Source organism: Rhipicephalus sanguineus, chromosome 5, assembly GCF_013339695.2.
Source record: "Rhipicephalus sanguineus isolate Rsan-2018 chromosome 5, BIME_Rsan_1.4, whole genome shotgun sequence".
Lineage (NCBI taxonomy): Eukaryota > Metazoa > Arthropoda > Arachnida > Ixodida > Ixodidae > Rhipicephalus > Rhipicephalus sanguineus.
In genome coordinates this window covers 10,855,135-10,879,071 of record NC_051180.1, presented here as the reverse complement: position 1 = coordinate 10,879,071, position 23,937 = coordinate 10,855,135, and the positions used below count along the sequence as shown (strand labels likewise).

At 45.5% G+C, this 23,937-nt stretch overlaps 1 protein-coding gene and 1 long non-coding RNA gene across 2 annotated transcripts in view; one reads left to right on the top strand and one right to left on the bottom strand.

Moving 5' to 3' along the window:
* LOC119393201 (fasciclin-1) overlaps positions 1-23,937 on the top strand; it is a 67,313-nt gene that overhangs the window by 5,792 nt on the left and 37,584 nt on the right. Inside the window, exon 2 of the mRNA XM_037660051.2 lies at positions 12,538-12,682. Coding sequence (XP_037515979.1) covers positions 12,538-12,682 — 145 coding nt within the window. The remainder of the gene's footprint in view (positions 1-12,537; positions 12,683-23,937) is intronic.
* LOC125758691 (uncharacterized) lies at positions 19,810-23,804 on the bottom strand. The gene is made up of 3 exons (XR_007416320.1): positions 23,698-23,804; positions 21,468-21,565; positions 19,810-20,035 (listed from the first exon to the last, which is right to left on the bottom strand). It is a non-coding gene; the product is annotated as an uncharacterized LOC125758691 (long non-coding RNA).

Below are 23,937 nucleotides of genomic sequence, written 5' to 3'. Positions count from 1 at the left end.
CAAGACCGTAACATACACCGCAGCGGCGGTCGCCTTTCTTCTTAGATACTTCGAATAAACGCTCCGTTTCGGCAGAAACATTGCTATGGAAACATTTCGTTGGCGTTGAATATGTTAATATTTATTGCCTACGTCAAAACACCCACATGCTATTTTTCTTGAAAAGATGGCGTGAATGTAGCAAGGATCTTGGAAACGGCATGAAAGAAGCAAAGTAATAATACAATTATGAGAGGAGGTAGGAGCGATTAAGGAATAGGCGTAGGCTAAATGCGCCAAATGCACCTTGCTTTCAGTATTTTTTGTTCTTTTTGAAATTATTTCTCTTATGTGCGAAGAAGTCCGAAAAGACTGACCGCATACGGCGGCATTCAACTGGGGCTTCTATCTCATCCATTTTTATTCATTCGTTTCCTCTTCTCGTATGCCTCAAGAGGTGCCACACTTGTCCCTTGGCAAAGGGCGAAACCAGCATGCGCCACCATCATGAGATGTGAAGACATCCTGTTTGTGCGTTTTCGCAACGTCGTCGCACGGTTAGCGGCGCGCGCTCTCGCGTCACACCGACAGCGCCATTCCGGTCACAGTGGCACCTTATTTCGAGAACTACATACGGTGCTCTCATAGTCGCGAAGTAAAAAAAAAAAAAAAAAAATGAACACGTGTTGTTGGTCATTTCGGTTCCGGAGGTAATATTATTAGTGCAACATTGCGAGCATATTGTGAAAGTACTGTCGCAACAATCGAACGCCTTATCGCGATACACCCTTGCGCTATATAAATAAGTATTTGATATTGCTCGCAGATTGCGTTGCGCATTCGCGCCTGACTATTATAACGAATAGTTTCGCGTTCACCGCTTCTTCCCTTAGCGGTCATGGCCACAAAGCTACCGCGGTATATGTATTCGTGAGTTCAGCATCGAAGGAGTGTGCGTTCGATTCCTAACGCAGCTGCCATACTTCGATGGAGAGAGATACGAAGAGGAAAGGCAGGGAGGTTAACCAAGCTTTGGCTCGGTTGGCTACCCTGCACTTGGGGTGGGGGAAGGGGAATAATAGAAAAGAAAGGGTAAAGAAGAAAGAAGAAGAGTAAGAAAGGGATGGATGAACTACACAACACGAACTCGCGCTGTTAGTTCACAGGCGCTCGTGAAGTCCGGTGGTCCTCAAGAAGCACAAGAGGGCTTTCGTGGCCTTGCGCGTATGCGAGACCGTAGGCCAAGGTCCCAAGATCTTCTTTTCTGTCAGCGGTCTTGAGTCCAGGTGACGGAGCTTGACTTCCATACTACGTCGTTGAGCTTGGTATGATGGGCAGTGGCATAGAATGTGTTCAAGCGTCTCCTCGCAGGCGCAAATGTTGCATGCCGCACTGCTGGCCATTCCAATGAGACACGAATACGCATTCGTAAATGCCACGCCCAACCACATGCGGCACAGTAAAGTTGCATCGCGTCTTGAGAGCCCTGATGGCAAACGAAGTTGCCTCCAATGCAGGGTAGCCAACCGGACACTTTTGTGGTTAACCTCCCTGCCTTTCTGTTTCCTTCCTTCCTCTCACCACGCGCGCCTCCCATTCTGCTCGGGATCTTTAGTACAACACACGCCAGTCCTCCTAGTTTCAGATCATTCGTGGTTATTCGATACAGCAGTGCCGACGCGCGTACGAGAAAGGAAAAGGAGTGTAATGGGAACGGTGTGGTTCTCATATTGCGGTTGGGAACGCAGACGGTTCCACCAAACCGACGAGGCTGCTTGCAGTTTTAGAAACGCCACTTTATACACACAGGAAAAAAACAAACTATGCAAACAGAAAAACCAAGAGATAGCTAATGAGCGTCCCTTACGGCAGGAAAGTCATCTACTCTGGGCTGGCACAGGCTCACCCACTTGACTGTCCATCGACTTGAGCGAGGCGTGGTGATGAGGCACAGTGACGTGGCGATGTACTGAGCGGTGCGAGGAGAGCTTCGGAGAGGTTGGCACTGGCTCCCGAAGACTTCCGAGGCAGCTTGAGTCTTGTGGATGCGAAGAGTTCGAAGGCGGAGGAAGTTAGCGGCCACGCGAAGCCCGTAGCCTCAACTCGTGGACCGCGACTCAGTGGTTCGACACTCGGGTCCGGCCACTTGACTGCGTCGAACGGCCAACACCCCCTGTAATTTCCTCCACTTCTGCTCCCCTGCACACCTCTCTTACGCGTGCATCAGGTTCCTCCGTCGTCGTCTTCCGCCGCAACACACACAGGTACTCTCGCTCGTTGGCGCACACACCACAAGGAAGTGGCTTCTGCGCGCTGTATGAGAGTCACAGGCTGGTGTCTCCTTGTGGTGTCTGCCAGCTCCCTCTGAAACGACATGGGAGACTCTGATACGGTCGCGATATCTACAAACTAAGCCGTAGGATTTATGTATTTAGAAAGGGTTCACCTTTAATTTGATGATGTTACTCTACCTGTCCAAGACGGCGTTGTACGTTTCCTTGTCGCCATGTGTGAAAATGCTTGTCTAAAACACACTGTCAAACTTGTCTCGCACAGACCTGCATGCCCCTCGAATATAATTGGAAGCCTTTGCTGCGCACAGACTTTCTGCATGCCCCTCGGAATATAATTGGAAGCCTTTGCTGGCACTTCATGTTCACTGCTTAGTCGCCACAAGGATGTCTGACATTCTATGGCATCCGTGTACGGTGCCGTAAAACGTATAGTTTAGGAAGCGGTGATTGGTGGAGAGACGGCCTTCAAGGTTGTGTAAAGGCTGCCATCCGCTGTTAGAGGAAAACATTGGTGTTCGTAGGGAAGCAGTAATATGAACAGCCCGCGTAGCGCAACTACACGTCCGGCAACTAGGAATTCAGGGTTATTAAGCCCATTTGGTGAAAGGAGCAAATGGGAGGAGGCTGAGAAAAGCGTTTGTACATTCTCTAAAAAATGTTGGTAAAAATTGGTAAAATTTTTGACAAATTTGGATTTATCCAATAAACTCCGCTTGTAACGGTCAACATGACTCTGTCACGCTTTTATCGAAAAGGCATGTTCTAAACAGTCACTGATACATCGACCGGTTTGACCGATACAAAGTTTACCTCACGTCAACAGTACCTCGTAGACCACATCCATCGCACATTTACCAAATGGCTGTAGCGCACGGAGCGAGAGACGTCAACGTGCGTATGCAGAGCCACCGGGAGCGCGAGAAGAGATTTTGATATACGGTCCCCTGGAGGCACTGGAGCGCTTCAGACGACGTCGATTATGCGGACCCCGTAAAGTACGCTTGCGTCTATTACAACAAGTTTCAAGATTGTGATACGCACAAACGTAGGTGTTTTTTATTCAAGTATTTGTGTTTGTGTGTTTATGGGTTGAGCGTTCAAATCTTCCAGACAACTAAAATTCGCTTCCTGCGTTCTGATGTTTTCGTGTTCAGATATCATTTCATATAAGATATTGGAGTATTGAGAACGATGTAAAATTTAACTCCTAATTTCGCAGAATTGGGTATTTACGAAAAATAAACTCCGATAAAAGCCGAATTTCCTCCATAAAATAAACTTCGATAAACACCCTCTGAATTTCACGAAAAATAAACTCCGACAACACGAAGCCCTAATTAAAACATAGAATAGTTTGCACATTTACAATTAACGCATGTTCAATTTACGGGTCTGCGGACAGCAAGAACACACACAAGCAAAAACACGATACGGCGCAGAGTGACCTACAAGGAACTTATAGCTCACCGAAGTAGGTTTTATCCACTCCATCTGATTGGCAGCAACATTTTATGCCTTCTGTGTGAACGTGAATGCAAGGAAGGAGTGCAGGAAACCATTTGCTCATTTACGGTATGTTTAGTAAATATGGCGACCGAAACAGTCGTGCTGCAGGCAACGGGCAAACGACGCATCGACATGTTTCACTGTTCCTTCTTTTTTTATACGCGCAGCAATGGAACATGAACGCACAGACAGACCGAATGTATGACTAGACGGAATGTCCAATTGGTCACATGACCGGCGAGACAGAATACTCGAGCAGCCTGAATGTTTGCTATTGGATATTTCAGGCAGCAAGTGATTCGCTACTCTCTCTACTAGATAAGGAGGCCGTACTTTCGCTGAAAGGGGCCTCAAGATTCTGCGAGACGCGCGAACATGGATTACAGAGAATCCATGGGCCGAAGAGACGTTCTGCTGAGCCATGCAAGCCACACAATAAGGAAAGAAACAAGAAATCGCGCCGCGCTAGTCGGACTGTCAGAGCCCCTTTGTGGTAAACCCAAAGCGCAGCAGGCCCACGGATGACATTAAGGCGCACTTTGTTTTGGCTGTCGACACTCATAATCCCTCACAATCTCATTTTTCTAGGTCTCCGCTTGAAGCTGAGTGTACAGAGACTCAAGGTATACGTAAAAGTTAAGGTAGGCTTCGCTGTGTTTTATCTTTTCTTGGACAAATATCTTCTCTTTCCCCTTTTTGCCATTCATATCATAATAATTGTTGGGTTTCTACGTCCCAAAATCACGATATGATTGTAAGGGACGCCGTATAGTGGATGGTTCCGCAAATGTCGACCACCTGGGATTCTTTAACGCGCACCGAAATCTGAGTGTACGCGGGCCACTAGCATTTCGCCTCCATCGAATTGCGGCCGTCGCGGCCGGTATTCGATCCGGCGACCTTCGGATCCAATCATACCAAGGCAAGTTGCCATTCTCTTCTGGGATGACATAATATATGTAAGGACAACGGAACAGTCAATGACTGGGAAAGAACACTGACACAGCGCTGACTTTCAACAACGTTTAATAATGAAGCGAAGGCCTTATGTATACGGTATGGATGCAGGGATAACAATTGCGCAACGAAAGCGGCTCGCTTAGTTCCTTCGTTATAATCAAACACGAGTAGCTGGCTGCTGCGACTGCGCTATTTGACTCGACGCCAATTTTTACGCGTGCTTTCCATATTTACGAGCTCTACTCGGTGACGGTGGTTGTAACGCATTCGCTGCAGTCGCCATAACTTTAATTTTCAACAGCCTTTCTATTTACGTTTTACTCAGTTCATTCAGTCTGCTCTTTGCTGCTTTCTGAAGTCATGCGCTTTGTGTCTTTGTTTCTGCGCCACCATTTGACTGGTTTTATCAATGGCCAAACTTAATATTTGCGGCGAAAAATGAGACATGAAAATTGAAGCTCAAGCAACTTCATTCACTCGCTGAATGCAGATCGTTTTTTTTTTTTTCTTTACGAATAACCTGTCAGGCATCGCTTAGCATTACGCGCACGATGAAGAATTGTACTAATTGTACTAATTGCAGGTAACATGTCAAATAGCGTGTTGCTTTACGTGAATTTACACGGTGTCGCTGCTTTATGTAGACTTCCTACATTTTGGAACTCTAGGACCGTGTTCATAACTTCTTAAGCTAAACAATTTCGCAAGAGAATGTTTCAGCCAATCAAGATGCGAGACAATATATCATTAGCGGTACCGGCTGACCAATGGGAAAACGCACTTACCAAAGTGAAGTTTTCTGAACTTCGGCCCCTGATTTGTACGCGCCTCTTCCAAAACGTACTAGGGCGTCATCAGTAATTTAAATGGCCTCACACACTCGCAGCAATTATTTTAGCGCAGTGACACAAAACCAAAGCAAAAGACTACCTGTGTTTTATACCTTCCACTATGATCTTATACCCCTTTTTATTAAGCTTGTGGCCAATGATCAGTTCGTTGTATTATTAAGTACCAGATTTACTACTGCTACTATTACTGGAGATACTTTTCCTACTCATGATTTCGATAGCGGAATTCAGTCAACCATTATGTATGACAATCCATATATGATATTCTGAGGAGTCATCATCGATCGAGACCTGCGCTGGAGTCCCCATGTGGCCGGTCTGAAGAAGCGCCTGACGACAATCTCACGAGTCACAACTCTTCAAATTCCTCGGAGGGAATACGTGGGGTACGTCAGCGCCCGCGATGTTGTAACCATACAGGACTGTGTTTCTCGGGTACCTGCAGTGCATTTTACCCGACTGCTTATAACAGTGACCTAAGTACAGTGTTTGTCGAATGAAACGTGATACTAGCAGCGCGTGGCTGCTGGCGGCGAGGGGGACAATGAGGGCGAGGGCGTGCATGACACATGGTGACTGTATCCGGTAGACAACGGTTCAGTGTGGGACCAGCCGCTTTCCGAGCAATCAGTCTTGGAACGTCAGAACGTTGGAGCGCTTAATAAGACAGCGACGAAGGTGCTGGTGAAATTCCTACGATCATCCGGACCCATTGAACGACTATGGCACTCCGGTGTTTCAGTGAGCCTGCGCGCACGTGTTGTGTGTGGGTTTTTTTTCTTGTTCTTTTTTTTCAACCTCTGTCTATCTCATTATTTCCTTCCTTACCTTTCTGTCTCCCCTTGTGCAGGGTAGCAATTTGGATATTAATCTTCCCGTTAACGTCCCTGCTTTCCACATAACCTTTATGTCTATCTCATATATGATAATACATTCATCGCAATGACAGGCTGTGAGTAATATAATTGTCAGTAAAACGAAGAGTATACGACCAATGAAACGCCGCGTGATTACAGGCTCTTTAGTTATTCATTACCCAGTGTCTGTTTACAGGTAATTGTAAACTTATTACACAGTTAGCTTGTACTTTCCCTCGAGTTTTCTGTTTCTTGCAGTTTTCAAAAACGTGTTCCTTCAAATAACGAAATGCCTTGTACAAGCCACACCTGCGTCAAAAGTGGCACAAAGACCATCTTTTGGTCCAACGGAGCGCGAAGCAGTAGATACGTACCGCTCAAGTGATCAAACCGAACATCCAAAGCGAAGCGAGCAGGGCTGGCTATACTTTTACAACCCAGCGGACCTTCGATGAGTAGCGGCCTCAGTGGACACGTGCCCTGAAGTTCCTTCACCGGTCGCCATTAGACGAGACACCGGGAGACGTTTAACGGACCACCGTTACGCTTGTAAACAACCTTGTCGTGGCGCATATAGCGCTCAGCTTCACGGAGAGGTAGAAGGTCGAGTTCACAAAAGCACTCAGTGAGCGCTGTCTCTGATTTGTCGGCTGTCTTCGCTAACAATATGTCAGTCATCAGGATTGGCTGTCCTCTGCTCCTGCGAAAAGTTCTAACGTAAGGATTCTTTCGTGAATATGTTAGCAAATTTTTGTATACGCGATGCGACACTCTTCTGGTCACTACTATCGCTGCCATTCACTTCGGCTGCTTGCCGCAGTATCTAAAGTCGTCGACTCGAATGTCTTCTACTTACAGATTTTCCTCTTGCTTCGTATAGAAGACTCACCGTACTCTCTCAAATGTTTTCCCATTTTTGAGATGACTGGTATTAGTTAAAGTCGAATAGAAGACCGAACGTGCCAGTTACATACTGGCGACGCCTGCATAGGTGTTTAGCATCGCATCATTACGACGGCGTGTAGCGACCCGCTGGCCAGAGCTCGTGGTCGAGTGGCGGCATGCGTTGGGGGCCGGTGTGCCGGATTGCCTCAACTGGCGCGGCCTCGCCAGAACGAAGCGGACGCGCTCGTGAGGCCAAGGACGCCTCATCGACCCGGGATCCCCTCCTTCTCCGGATCACACCGGAGGGAGGGCGCCTTTCTTGGACGGCAAGAAGGGACCACAGGCCGCCCATGCCACCACAGGTTGGCACAGTGCACGGCACAAAGGAACGGACGCTTCAGGGAAAGACCATGCGCTTTAACTGCTGATTACAGTTGAGTAGGCTGGCTGTCTTCGAATGCGCCCCGGAGCGCCGTTTCGTGTACAGTGAAGTGTGTTTGTCGCGATATCATTACGCAGTTCCATAATTAAAGCTGCGACTGCCCAATCAAAAACAAACAAAACAAAACAAAAGCATGAAATAATGCAAAACCGGTCAGTGCGTGCGTGCGCCAGTGCTTCCTAGGAAACTTAATTCCTTGTCAGAGAAGGCTACGGATGGCTTACTAACACACATGTCATGCTCGCTTGCCATCTGCGCAGCCTCAACAATCATTCGGGTGCGATCATTCCTGTGTTTATACTCGGTGACTGTGCGCTCAAAAAGGGGTGAACATTTACAAGACGCGCAGTGTTGTGCCAGAAACCCGTCTTTGCCATTTTTTACGTTGTTAGCGTGTTCCCTTATCCGGTGCCTCGTAATCCAAGCGTGTATGGTGCACGTTACAGCGTGCTGTGCTGTAGTCTTTTCACACACTCTGTCGCAGCAAAGACGGGTCAGAAAAGCGATATTAAATTGTCTTAGGTATACTTAGCGAAAGCCGTCACTCACGCATACAGGTATGTCCACGTGCACAATAAGCACACACATGAACATGTACAAAGCGTGGAATATTTGCGTTCTGCCTCCGTCGGAATGTAGCATACATCGCCGAAAATTGAAATAACAACCTCGTGCCCGGGAGCAGAACGCGCTAGGCTTATAGCACGAAACCGTGCCAGCAGCACCTGTGCTAGCCCTATAGATAACTACTGGCAAGTGCAGGTAAATCTGTGGACACATTCTGCAAGGAACCTTATGAAACAAATGGTGACGTGGAGATGGCACCATTTTGAACTCGTAGAGCGAATACTTCGCGAAGAGAATCGAGTGGAGGATGAATAACTCTTCATTTCCATAGATTTTCTGCAAGCGCTCATGAAAAAGCAGATGGTTGTTATAGAAAACTGCTGGCCTCCGTTACATCTGCGAAGTACTTCACCCGAGAGCTAGAACCCATCAACGGGAATGTATGGCGTAAAAAAAAAAATTGTTTCAAAGTGGCAGCAGTGACAGGGTGGCCTGCACCTCAGATTCCCTGTGAGGCGTCGGCTGACGCCGGAAAGGAGCTTTTGCTGACGGCTGTTAAATCTGCCGGAGTGTCATGTAAATATCGCTACAGCACTGGTGCATAGGTCAGGGGAATTAACAAGCATGACAGCGGCATACTGCTGCTACGCATACTTCGGAACGCATACTCCTACTACGAGACGACCAGCGAACGACAGCGCGCGTCTTCGCGCTGCCGGTGCAAATGTTTTATTGAATAGGCGCGGTCCCGACCATCCCTCTTAACGGGCAGCCTGCTTTTCGTGACTAGCTCTGCGTGTTTCCTCGTGCACGAAGCTCAATCGGACGACGGGAATTCTAATCGCATGCGAGTGCGACCCCGTGCGCCGTGTGCCCCGCAGTCGTCCCCCTCTTCATAATTATCCCGTTCTTCCTCTGCGCTGAGTCGATGCGTCACGCCACTTGTGCCGCTTCACGACGTCAGACATCGTGTTGTGCGTATGCTTTTTAACTTTGTGTCGGGATTTCTCGGAAAAGTGTCAGTAATTGCGTCTGATTGTTGAGTGACATTCCCGATCAGCTGTTTCAACGAACGAAGTTGCACAAGACTGAGTCCACATCTATGGCGGCGTTGTCGCTTGTAGCTGCAAAGAAACTCGGCAAAGCTTAGCTATATAAACGAACTTTAAGCGCCACCATCATGAACAGTCGGCGTGATTGGCACCAGTCTGTCGAAGTCAGTAGATAACCTTTTTAATGATTGTTGGGCCAAGGCACACCGAGCCTACGACCGACTGCTAACCCTCTCTCAAGTTCACTGTCGTACGTCACGATCGAAGTTTGATGTGGTCGAGCAGTAGTCATGCTTTGAACTCGCTGGACAACCAAGCAAAACACTCCATTCTTTCTGCAGCAAACGTTCGCGAAAAAAAAAAATCGAATAAGCGCGTGCCTGTAAACGATGCACAGCAAACAGTTTCGTATGTCTATAGTGGCTCAATGCAAGCCCCCCAGTTATAACTGTTAGAGAGCGTCCATAACTACTGTGCAAGTTAAATTAGGTTAGAAATTTCAATAAGAACCACTCAAGACTGGTTCTTCAAGGGTCTATAACAGAGTCTCATGTTTGCTCTCTCGGTGTAATCAAGCAGCCCTAGTTATACATTTACCTCGCTTTTTGTTTATTAGATAGTATTCATGATATTTTTGGCACTTTTGTCTAGCGCCGGCTACTCCTTTTCACAGGTGATAGTATACGGTAAAGTCACAGCAACGAAAAGAAAAAAAATACGTAAAATATTACCTAGGCAGAGTTCCATTTACATTAAAAAAGGGGGAAAAACACTGTCACGACTCGGGGCCGAAGCACAAGCTTCTCCCAAGATGTGGCATGGGGGTTGGGCCTCTGATGTATGGCTTGCGCCAATCGCCGGTATGAAAAAGTCAAGGGCCTTCTCCAATCAAATAACAACAAGCTTTAATAATGTGTTTAAAGAAAGATAAAGATATTTCCACAATAACCGAACAGTTATCTTGAAAACAAAGGTGAATTAGTTATACATTCCACAATTATTGCGAATAAGTGCAGTATGCATGAAAGTTGAAATATGTAGCGACAATGAGCAATATCGGATGGATGACCAAACAGCAAGAGCTGAACCAATAATTAGAGTTCGCAGTCCACTAAGTTCAAGCTATTGACATACGTAACCGGGCGCAGCAGAGTCCTTCAACACCGGCGCCGTTCATGAGCGACCGTCGAAGCTGGCGAGATGCGGCTCCACGATGACCGGGGGTGCTGGGTGGCTGCGTTGCGTCCCGGGAGTTGCCCAGCGTGGATCTCTTCTCCGGCGCAGAGCAGACTGATGAAGCATAGGATGGGGCCGTTTTTTATACGTTTCTCCGGCCGCCGGTCCCAGCTTTTAGTGTAGTTTCGATGCATCCTTGAAACGGTCACGTAGGCACTGGTTGCTACCGTGCATGGTTCACACTTCACTTTCGGTGTCCTTCACGGGCGAACCATTAACTCACACACAAAACACCAGTCACGCGGTCGCGTAGGCACACGGTCTAAGACGTAGCTCGGATACAACGTCCCGTGGTTCAGATTCCGCTGTCGGTGACTTTTACGGCAAGCCGTTTAATAATAGACAAAACAAAAGCACATGATCTGAAACGTGGCTCGGACACAACGTCCGGTGGTATCAGACAAAACACAAACAAAAGCACATGATCTGACACGTAATTCGGATGCACGTCGCTCTGCTGGCTGTGACCTTCACGGCAAGCCGTTCAATACCAGACAAAACAAAAGCACGTCACGTAGCTCAGATGTTCGTCTTAAGGCTCAGGCTCTGCTGGCGGTGACCTTCACGGCAAGCAGTTCGATAATAGACAAAACAAAAACACATGATCAGGCACGCAGCTCGGATGCTCGTCTTACGGCTCACGCTAACACACACTAAGCGGTGCACGTACGCTCACGGCACACCATTCTTAGAGCAGAATTAGAGCGCTTTCGCCTTGGGCGTAAGCGAAAAAAAAAAAAAAAAAAGAAACCCTTTTCATGGCGTACCTTAGGACATTATGCGCAGGCAATGTTAAGCATTTGCGACTTTTGTGACAAACACACACACACAAGATACAGTCTCGTCACATAACAGTATAGTTCGCATAAAATGTAATGACACGAACACTGCATATGCTGTAAATAACACGAAACGTCCAGTCACATAGCACCGAAATTCGCAAATTCCAGTCATATGAATACAAAATGAGTTCGCACATGAAGCGACACATACGACCACAGTCAGGTCAAAATGTACGCATGAAATCAGCTTTTGAAAGTTTTTCTCAATAATTTCCAAGTATGTCACTTCTTTCTAGGAACTTTTTGATTGCTAATAGTGCGCGTTTTTGCAAGGTATGTGTTGGCCATGGATCTAGGATTTTTCGTAGGCTGAAGGGCCTACGATCCAGTGCCATTAAATCTCTTACTTGTTGTCTTTCGTCATGATATCGGGGACATCCTAATAAAATATGCTGCATACCTTCATCCACGTGTCCGCATGCGTATTCCGGACTCTCTGCTCGTGAAATATTATGTAAAAAGTGTTTTGTGTACGCGGTATCCAGTCGGAGGCGGTGCACCAGTGTTTCAAAGGCCCTGCCAGTGTTTATCGTTAAAGGGATCCGGAATTGAAAAGTAGGGTCAATGCAAAATAGGTCTGAATATCTAAAAGTTCCATCAAACCATTTCGCTCTGCAAAGACGAGCTGACATCTGTCGCAGTATGCGTTTAATTAGCTTTTTTGTTATAGGTATTCCCGATGTATTATTTTTGCTATGTGCTTGTCCCGCTGCTTCATCCGACGCAACATTGCCAGGGATATTGCAGTGACCAGGTATCCACTGGAATAGTATTGTGATATGAATCAATGTTCTGTAATGCATCCAACTTAGCTAATTGCATAGATAAGTCATAGTCCCACCGTGTTACTTGCAAGTATTTACATATAGACGTGCCTTCTCGTCAGTCCATTCCAATTATATGGTCAGTTAGTTCTGTCTCTGATGTCACCGTATTGTGTTTTTTGAGTCAATAAATAATCAGTCGTTGCGGTCCCATAACGCTATATAAATATTATGTGCGGCATGTGACGGCAGCCAGTGATAACATTCCTTTGTGCGCTCTGTTTTCTTTTGCGCATGCCCAGTTCTACCAACTGGCGGAGCGGGTAAAGCTGTTCGTGGCGTACAGCGAAAGCACAGATATCACGTGCTTCGCACCCACCAATGACGCCATCGACAGGTTCCGCGAGAGCTACCCCAACAAGCCCATCGAGGTCACCTACCATGTCGGTGAGTCAGTGCAATCAGCGCGCATGCGCGGACAGCCACGCTGAGACACGATCATCGCCGACGGCGCCGAGTCCGCCGCTACGTCGGACATAAATATTACACACGGCGCTGAGCCAATGACAAACAATTCTTGCAAAATAAAGCTTTAGTAAACTCAAAGTAGGTTAAAGGCCCGCATTCAGAAAAACGTTTCCAGGCTATAATTGTACGCAAGAGCAAATACTACGTAGGCGGTAGACCAATGGCATAGAAGACTTGCGAACAAAACGTTTTCAGTAACTATGGCGAAATTCAAAAGAGTTTCGTTCGCAAGTTTCCAGTGCCAGTAGGGTTGAGAGCTGGACTAGTTGGTGAGATATCATTTTAACGTATGGTGTAGTAGCGCAAATTCGACGGGGACAAAGAGGACAAGAAGCAAAACACGACACTCGCTACTTAAAGAGTGGCATAGCATTTTCATGTTTGAGAGCAGCCTTAAAGGGGTGGTGCCACCAAATTTGTGGCTTGCGCGTTCTTTGCTGTAAGCGTTACCTATAGCTCCAGGAAGCATGATGCACGCACCAAGATTCATGTATTCTCGCTAAATAATTTAATATCGCCTTTTGATTTGGACAACTTTCGGTTTCGGTTTCTCGGCGCCGAGGTTGGGCAGTGACGTAGAAGTGTAGGAGGCGTGGTCACGTGACCACACAAGGCTGTGACGCACATATACTCTGTTCCAGAAGTTCCGTGCAGCACTGTGGAAGCTACAGGCCTTCTCAACCAATCAGGAGGGCGAGCACATCTAAGTGTATCCTTCCGCGCCCTGTCGTCTGCTAGCGGCGAGCGCTGCAGCGAAAGCGGCAAGAGCGTCTCGGGACACTGTGCAACTGCGCAGTGAGATGAGCTGTAATTGTGAAAGCGGTTAAATATTCTCCTCGGCACCGTAAAAGCGCGCGTCTTCGAGATACTTGCACGATATCGCACAGGAGAACCAGGCGCCGCCATTTTGACTAAGGAGTGACCAAATCTGCCACCGCGGACTAATCACAACCCAAGACTAGGTCCTCCGCGGCGCTGTGGACGCTCGGGCTGTGCGGACTACTCATAAAAGTTTAGACAGTGTCGTACCATTCCTTCGTACTTTATAAGTAAAAGCATAACACATACGATCCACAACAGCGTTATTTCTTTCGTCATTTGCATGTTATAACACGTACAAGCAAGAACTCTTTCTTCAGTATCATGGAGCCACAAAAATTGTTTTATACAGAAAATGCGACAAAATCGTCATACGAATCACAGCTACAACACGCAGAGAAGCCTTCAAGTAAAAATCCTCCGACGAGACCGCTTGCAAAAGTCATGAGGACAAACAAGGGGGTATACGTATATGGGGCACTACATCTCGCTTCGCAACAACCTGCGCTCGAGGGTCGTGTAGCCTTGACTCTGCTGCACGGAACTTCTGGAACAGAGTATAGTCAGGAAGCGATCGAAACTCGGCGAGTGATGGAGCAACCGATGCTTTGCCGGTACTATAGTGAACTAGAATATATTCTAGTTCACTACAGCCGGTACGTACGTTGCGGAAGTGGCGGGGGTACGGAGGTCACTCACGTTACTACAGCAGATTTGGTGTGACGTCACTACAACTTTCGTTGCCCATCCTACAGATCTACGTCAGTGTTGGCGCGCTAGCGATGGGTTTCGATCGGGAGAATGAGCATTTAGGTACACTTTGGAAGTGAATTAAAATATATTCTAAACGTTTGCTGTGTCCGACCCTTCGTGTGGAATGTCCTTGCATACAAAGGAAACCCACAATAGGCTTGTTATAGCCTCGAAATATGATGGCACCACCCCTTTAACAAAGTCATGTCCAGAAAAAATTAGCGAAAGCTTCAACCAACAAATTATCAGGCTAAAAAATGCTGGGTACGAAAAACACGTGGTGTGTAGATCGGCCAACAAGCTGATTAGTCACGTACGCGACAACTTTCAGAAAAAAATGACAAGTAATGAAAACAGAAAGAAGCTAGTGTCAGTTCCATATGCGCACAAGATTGCCCATAACTTAAAAAACGTAGGTAATCGATATGGCATAGAATTAGTTTTTTCGGCACCCAACAAGCTTTAAAAAATATGTTCCAAACTAGACCGTAAAGTTTCGATAGCAGCAAAAACTAATGCCGGTAGTTGTACGATAAATCACACAACAAAGTTTGTTAAGTGTAGCTTATCAGTTGTGTATTGCTTGCCGCTATCGTGTGGAAAGGTATACATCGGCCAGACGGGTCGTTGTTTGAACACCCGACTTTTAAAACATAAGCGGTCATTGGGAACTAATATTCATTCTCACATAAAGGGACACTGTTCTCAGTGTGGCTGCTCGCCACTGTTCAGTGACCCAACCGTAGTTTTCCGTCATGGGAACCAACTAACCAGAGAAATTGTCGAAGCCTTTCACATTAACAAAAGAAAAGATGGCTGCATTAGTCAGTCATCAGTTTCGTTAAGTAACCGAGAAGCCAGCTTCCTCGAAGGACTTTAATTGAAGTTAGTGTTTGCATGTGTCATACTTTCCTTCATGTTGTTTTAAATCTGTTTCAAGCACGTGTGAATTCCCGCCAATGTATTTTGTATTGATGTTACCCAGCGCTGCCATTTGTTATGTCATCTTAAAGTGTCTAAGCATAACTGCCGTGTACTATCGCTTGAGTGTGCGCAAAAAGGTTTTTTTTGTTGGCAATGATTCAGGGTTCGTAGTTCATTTCTGTGTCGCTAGGGATTTGAGTTATATATGAAGTGCTGCTTCTGAAATAAAACTAGTTGCGAGTGTAAAAAAAAAAGTAGCGAGTGTCGTGTTTTGCTTCTTGTCCTCTTTGTCCCCGTCGAATTTGCGCTACTACACCATACGTTAAAATGATTTCCAGTGCCATTTGCCAGCTGCCTTCGCGAATGATATGCCCAGCATTAGGACTGGCTAAGAATTTCTGATACGAACAATTCTAGCATAGGAAGTCAACCGTACACCAATAATGCTTTCCGTACCATACCATACCGGTTCAGGCAGCCAGACTTCCTCAGATTAATGGAGGTACACTCTTAGAAGAAAGGGCGTCGGGGCACTCCCTTTGTGAGAGTTTTGGCTTGTCCCGCTGGGCACTCCCTTTTCCGGGGTGAAACAACTCCCTCTAGACAGGGAGTGATTCAACGCCTCCTCATGGAGTACAGTACTCCGTCTGCGATAGAGTGAAAGCACTCCTCCGAGGGAGTAAAGCTATCACGTTGAAACAGCTTTGAAATAAAATTAATCGAGCACAGAAAATGGCACATTCATACGCGCACACATTCACGCAACCAAAACACGTAGAGCGCTCGCAACCGAAACGCATACATTAGAGGATTTTAGTCTGTCCGGCACCGGAATACCGGGTGTGAACTGCGCATACGCACGCCCGGTAAACATGGCCGCGCCGCTGAAAGCGATTGCCGTCCACCTCGAATCTATCAAGTGGTCGTCGCGCGCTCTGTCGCTCGTTATCTCCGAACTGATGCTTTTATTTGCTTTAGGTTCACGTCCTAAAGCTTCGACAGCAAGGTATTCGTGTCGATTCGGTACCGTTTTCGAGAGCCATACTCAAATAATCAACGATGTAGGCTTAGCGAGCGACAATCCCGGAATCTCGAAGGTCATACATTATGTATCGGTTAGTTGTTTTTATCCTCCATAGCTGGCGCAACTTGACGTGGCGGCAGCTACGGCACACAAAGCGGCTGCGAAAAAGAAAAATTTTGGCACTCGAACAGCGTTTCACGGAATAATTTCTGTAATGCATAGCTCTAGGGGTAATTAGAAAATGGACATCAATGTAAACACGCACATATGACAACACATACAAATCGCACACGACACAGAAATCGAACTCATGACCACAAGCACCGAAAGCAGACACTCTAACTACTACGCCACAGAGCCTCCGCGTGCTTCGTTGACTTTTCACGGCCTTATATATTTACCAAGTGGTTTGCAACGAGAGGGCGGAGCTTGCTACTTCTTTTTTTGCATCATCGGCGTGTGTTTGCGCATGGATTAGGTTAGTAAATAGTTAGCGCGGCGCCATGAACTCACGAAGGCCACCGTTAGCACCTTCAGCTCCGACTTCTGTTCGTCGTTTGTCGTGCCGCAAGAGAAATGATAAACGTGTGTTTTTTGTGTGTTCACCATACATCGTGGATGTCTCGCTCGCCCAAAAATTTGCCCATACCGGCGTGAAAAGTACCTTTAGATAGCGAAACTCACGTATGTGTATTCTACGAGCGTGTGCTGTTGGAAGAGTTTTGGTTATTTTTGCCGCGAGCTGCAAGTGTCGGCAGTGCGTTCTCAGCTGTTCGAAGACCATCATATGTCGCATATTTTTGTTACATACGTCGATGTCAGAGTTCCAAGGGTATTTTAGCGTGCACCTATACAAGCATGTGCATTTATTGCGCGTGTAGGTGCTGTTGCGATCTGCACGCAGGGTCAGCGGCACCTCTGAGCAGTTAGACGAATATTTGCGTGATGAGCACTTACGCGCGCTGAAGCACGACATACAGTGCTTCTGAATTAGTCATAGTCAGTATTTATTTGCTTTTATACTCGGAGACTAGCTACCTTTTACTAAGTAACCCTTACTCTTCCGTATCACGCCGTCGTTCAAATGTATGTCGAAGGCGTCCACCAAGGTTAAGCACGATGTCCATTAATTCGCGAGTGACAGGTCTCCCTTAAAATAGAAAAGATAATACTGTTGCGCCTCTGTATTGCGAACGTCCGCGTGTAGTTGGCACTACTCCTGAAGAGATTGTGCAGTACCTATTAAAAAAAAAAGGCATTGTATGCCTCAGTGAAACAGCTGTTCTTCAGAAAATAAGGTGTCATTTTAATTAGGATATTTTTGTCACGGCGGGACACAACTTTACTTTTTCGTGATTCAGGACAGGGGCGTAGCCAGAAATTTTTTTCGGGGGGGGGGGGGGGGGGGTTCAACCATACTTTAGGTATGTTCGTGTGTGCGTTTGTATGTGTGCGTGTATTTATACACATGCAAAATTGAAAAATTTCGGGGGGGGGGTTGAACCCCCCCAACCCCCCCCCCCCCCCTTGGCTACGCCCCTGATTCAGGATTACACATAGCACGAACATGAGTGCAGCAGATAAATAAAAACTGAAAAAAGTTGGTGCCATGTGCACTCCTACTACCTCGTGTACCTGTAGTTGATGTCCAAATCTATACTATACAAATTATGCGACCATTTATAAATGATCAACCCATCTATGTTCGATCAAAGTTGATCTGTTTCCGTTTACTGCCTGTCGCTTATTTGCACGATGTTTTGCAAGAATCATCGGTTCAACCCATCTGGTAGAACGCAAGCATTATCTGTAGCATGCAATGGTTCTCAGGGGGGGGGGGGGTGTCAGGGAAGCTATTTCTGGGGGTCCGCGAAACGTATCTTCGAAAAACAAAATACGCCTTTTTTGAAGAAACAATATGTCCAATAACAGCGGCCCCTCCGTTTCTTTTTGTTTCACCGCATAACAGTTATGCATTGCGGCGGAGCTGACTTGTACCTTCCATGAGATGGCTGTAAAGTTTTTACTGCAATTTTCTACCACCTGTGATTTTCCAGGCTTGCAATTTGAAGAGAAAGCGTAGCGAGAAACAGCTGAAATGTGGCGGCAGATCGCACAACTTAGTGAGAAGCTGTCGAGATTGAATTGGCGTGGCACTTTAGTTTGACCATTCTTTGCCACGGAGAAACGCAAGGCACCTATTTCACGCTGCATGTCGTGCTAATTTATAAGCCCCCCCCCCCTTACCTCTCACTGCAAGGGGTCCCTCATCACTTCCACCAGTCCACAAGGGGTCTCCAAAGCATCCATGGCTGAGAACCACGACCTATATGTCAAAGCCTGAACAATTTCTTTTACATGTACAAGGACTTTTTTGTTTGAATGCATTACAAATGCTTAAAACTTCAAATGATACAACAAATGCTGGTTGTAGTACTTTATTGGAATCAAAACAATAAGATCCACAATGTCAATGTAAATTATACATTTTCATCTACCACAGAACCTATGCTCATTATTGAACAGATGAAACAGCATACACAATGCAACTTGAGCACTAAGTCACAGCAGTAAAATATTATGAAAGTATAGTTCAAAAATTCATCACAAAGCACGACACATACACTTCGCAATGCCAGTATGCAAGTACAATCCAAAGAGATGGCATGCACAGCAGTGGCGTAGCCAGGGGTGCACACCGGGCCTACCCCCCCCCCCCTCGAAAATTTTTTTTGCTATGGCATACAGAGCCCAAAATGACAGTTGACCACATCTGCCTGCCCGGCTCCCACTTCAAATCAAGGAGTCGCCCCCCCCCCCCCCCTCCCGAAAAAAATTTCTGCCTATGCCCCTGATGCACAGAGAACTTGGTGTCTGCTTACACATGACGGCAACTCGATAAGTAATAAAGGCTTGCAACACTTAGGCATGTTGGTGTACCATTTTTCTGATATACTGCATTAGTTTGCCCTCAGGCATGAAAACATGTTACACATGATTGTGCAGTTCAATTTTTCGTATAAAGACCTGTGGTGTCGACCATAGATCCATTTGCCAAGGTTTGTAAACACAGTCGCCTTTATTCACATGTTTTTTAAGAAATAATGTAAATTTATAAAGTTAAGCTTGGGAACATGGCATTATTTCGCAACCCTATTCACCGTATTATTATGCATAGGTAGTAGACCAATGGTTACAATATTTAAATGCCAGCTAGTGCCATCCAATTCGACTGGAAAATTGGTTCTTCGTCACCTTCAACAGCTCAACTTATGGCTCGTGCAGAAGTACCACATTGAAAATGAATCCGAATACCATGACAGGAAAGTTACCTCGGAGTTAGGCAATAACATGCTTTGAATTAAAAATTGCCCATCAATGCTGGTGGTGGCTTGGCACATTAGAGCCAAGGACTGGACATGCCATGAGGTTGAATAAAAATTGAACAGGGAATAAATAATGGCTGTAAAACAGTCAAGAACCATGCTTACTAAATTAAATGAGTTAACATTCAACATCTTTTCAAGCCATGTAAAATTTTCAAATGCACACTGTTATTGGAAAGTTTGGACTCAGCACCGTGCATAACACAGTGCAGCAGTCCAAGTGGTGACAATCCTAAATACTGAGAGATGTACAAGATCATCAGTATAGTATACTGTAAGGCACAGGAGTGTTCACGGAAGAGACCGTCTTGTAGACAAACAGGTAGGCCAGAACTGTTGCTGCTTTGCCAAAAGTGTTCAGTCTTCCTGAAAAAGATATCAAGCAAAGAAGTCCATTAAGCTTTCTGCATCCATACAAAATACCCACTTGACTTCTCTTACTGCAGACTTTTCCGAAACAAACACAAAAATGCAAAATTAAGAAGCTGCCAAGTATTTTCTTGCGAGATATTCAATGAGTGTGCAGCACACTTTCATTCTTGTAATATCTAGAAAGACGCAGCATTATAATAAAGAAAGACGAGGCTCATTTGCTTGTCCATGTTTTGCTGCCATGTTTTTATACACATAGCAAAAGAACAAGGTACAATAGCTAGTGTGCAGTGTTGCTTGTTGTTTTGTGTAAGCAACTCCTATTACAAAAATAATTCATTTATCCTCAAAACTTAGTGCATGTCCTCCCAATTAAATTATTTAAAATCCTAGGCTAGACGAGACAAAATATAGATATATAGTACTTATGAGGCATGCCACAGTGGACAGCCTCGATTTTTCAATTTACATTTAAATATCAAACTCTGTTTATGCCAAAGCAGCATCTAGATGTCTTTCTTACAGCACTTCGGACTAAACCAGCGGTGCACATAGCACCTGCCTGTAAGCACTGCACCATCCTGCTTCTGCCAACTATGAAATGCGTGCACACTGAAAATTTTCTATGCTGCTTACTGCTTGCTATTACTTTAAATCTCCCCTAGCCAACACAAACTAGACAACCAATTAATATAACTATCAAGTGGAAATGAATGTAAAAATTTTCCTAACAGTGATAACTTAAATCACAAGGCGCATGCAGCCCATCCTATGTTAGTCCTGTTGTGACTCACAACAGGACTAACATTTGTGTCGCAAATTGTGAACGGTTTTGAAACTACCAAACACAAAAATAAAGTTAAACACCATAATAACAATGCGCTGGTGAGCTTCAATGTATATCGATGTACATGCCACTTCATTGTTAAGGTAACGCATCACAATACTGACCGTTTGAAGCAAAACGGGAATGCGAGCTAGTTGGCGGGTAATAGGAGAGGTTCAAGTTTAGGTATATATTTTCTGCTGAAGCAATAAAGGTCTCAGTTGTGAGTAAGCGCTCGTGCTGTGCACTTTCTTGTCCTTGTCTTCTTAGCACTGCCGTTATATAAGTACTGACCATTACACCAGGAACACTATGAATCCCTCACAATACAGTCAATATCATGCTACAGGTGTCTATTATCGAGGCACTCCACTGTAAATTCAATATAGTGTTATGGCGTGACAGAGTGCAGGTGCAGATTCTGTACACTGTATCGGATGACTGAGATAAGAGCTACCATGAAATTGGACTCAAAATAGTGATACTCTCAATGTTTCTAATGTATCAATGACTTGCTTCATTAAACACAGGTATGCATTGCACAATTCAGAAATGGATTCTATTTGATCACTCTCTCCTAACGAGATTGCTGCTACCAACCCAGGTTCTGTGAAGCATCCAGATGAGCTTCGAGAGTTCTTATCAAGCTGCTGGTGTCCACAGCTGCATAGCGTTGCATGTGCCATCTTGAGCACCATCTGCAAAGAAAAAAAGAAATGTACAGGTTTTTTGCAGTGACTCACTATTTCATGCTGCACTAAACAGCTGTAAAGAACACCAATACCCAATTCAGATAACCGGCATAAATTCAGTTAGACGTCCATGCATGAAACAATCTTTTAACTCTAAATTTATTATCCTAATGCACTCGAACACCAAGAACTAATTCAGTACATAATACAAAACTGGCAGTGTAGATAAAGCGTTTTTTTTTATCTCAGGGAAAACAGATTCCAGAGCTGTTTCATCGCTGCTCCCGTTTGATGTTAGCATTGAAAGTGCTGCTGTGCTTCTTATGCAAAAGTGAGCTTAGAGACAGACTTTACGAGGCATCATACTCTTCTTTCCTGTTTTGTTCTTTTTCTTTAAAGTTTCTTTTGTATTATCCTTTATTCCTCGTACCCTCTTCCTTTGCTCAGCATGGCCAGCCAGTTTAAGAACTGGCTAACGTGCCTGTCTTCCCATCCATTTCTTTCTTTCCTTCCTTCATTTTAAGTCTTGCAGCATTTATCAACTTCAGTAGTGTAGTGTTGCCAACTGCACAAACATTCATAACCTACAGCCAACCTACAGCCAACATAACCTACAACTATAGCCAACCACAAATTTCACTGCCTGTGCGAGACTAGAAAGAAAATACTTGCAGTTTCAAGTTCACTCCACACCTACCATTTCGTCAAAAACACAGCATTTGAGTTTCTGATAAATTAAGTTGTTTGCCGTGTATCATTCTAATGAAAGAGCTCCAAGCAAAGCAGGATAAAGCACGGAGAAGGTGCACAACAGCACATCCTTTGAGAATTTGCGATAGAGTCATCTGGTGGTCTGCGTTCCATTGTCTACTGCTTCTGGTGCTGCACTAAACACAATATTTACATTCATCAAGAAGTATGAAGGTAGGAAGCTTACATATGACTTACAGAAGTAAACCATAAGAAATGACGAAAGGTGTTCTGTTCTTGCTGAACATAGTTTTTTTTTTAACTGTGATAATGTTTAATGGCTGCTTAGCCTTGCTTCAAAGCTTCATAATATTCTCATGAGAGTCACATTTTTTTTAATGATTGTCCCTCTGCCATCAGTATTGCATTGAGCTGACTTGCACTGATGTGACTGAATAAGCCTGGCGCACCTCACACATCTTCAACTCGATGAGAATATTCACATGGAATCCAGGAGAGTTCAAGATGTCACTAATTATGTCACAAAATTGTCACTAATTAAGTGACAATATTGTAAAATGCACGTGCTTCACCATAAACGCTGTCACTTAGCAGACAACTTTCACATAATATGGCCATAATCATATCTCTGCAGCATAATTTATTCGCTCCAGTCCAACCTAATGACGTAATTACCCTATGGTATGCTGTTTTTTTTGTTTAGAGACGAACAAAGTGCGCAATGCAAAATTGTTATCGAAAAGTATTCCCACTTACTAATATTGGGGGGTTTTGGAATAGCGTACGCCAAGCCCGTAGCCACAGGGGAAGGGGGGGGGAGGGAAATTCTGATGGAGGGGGGTGTTTTACCGAAAATGAATTATGAAAATAGGAGTTTTTCTAAAAAAAGTGAAGGGCGCAACGAAGGGCCCCGGAAGTTTCGCCCATCTGTTTTTCTTTAACGTGCACTGACATCGCAGAGTACACAGGCGTTTAGCGTTTCGCCTCCACCGAAATGCTACCGCCGCGGCCGAGATCGAATTTCGGGTCGGCGGCCGAGCACCGCAACCATCGTACAACCGAGGCTGACAACTACAGCTGATTCAAATGAAAACAAAAGTTGCCCTTAATGCACACATGACGGAATGATAACCGCGGCCTCTCGCTTGTTTATATTTTCTGAAAGCACGCTGCCGCATTCACGCTTTATGGCAAGCAAAGAAATTGTATAGCACAAATTGTTTTCATTGAGGCGTACCCGCTCTTCGATAGAGTGGCCGTGCAAAGCGTGTGCCTTCACAAAAGCTTTTTAAACGCGCATCAGGCATCACACGTATGCGCGTGTAATGCTTTTACATTCTGCTTTTTATTGTACTTTCCACGCGACACACTGTGCAGCACTACACACGTGAGCGCCGCGAAACTGAGAACACAGAAGCACCACTTACCGTTCGCATTTCCGACTGTGCCTAACCAGGTGCTGGCCGAACACGCATACACGGAGGTGCAAGCACGCTTGAGTCTCCAGACCATCATGAAACCAACACGAACATGCTCACAGTACGGGATGTTGCACTGCAGTCGCTAAATGCCGTTCACGTCCAGCGTTGAGATCACAGTCGCGCACACACAAGACACTGGCACGCACAGCCGACACAGCTGAGCAATTCGGAAACTTCGATTACCGG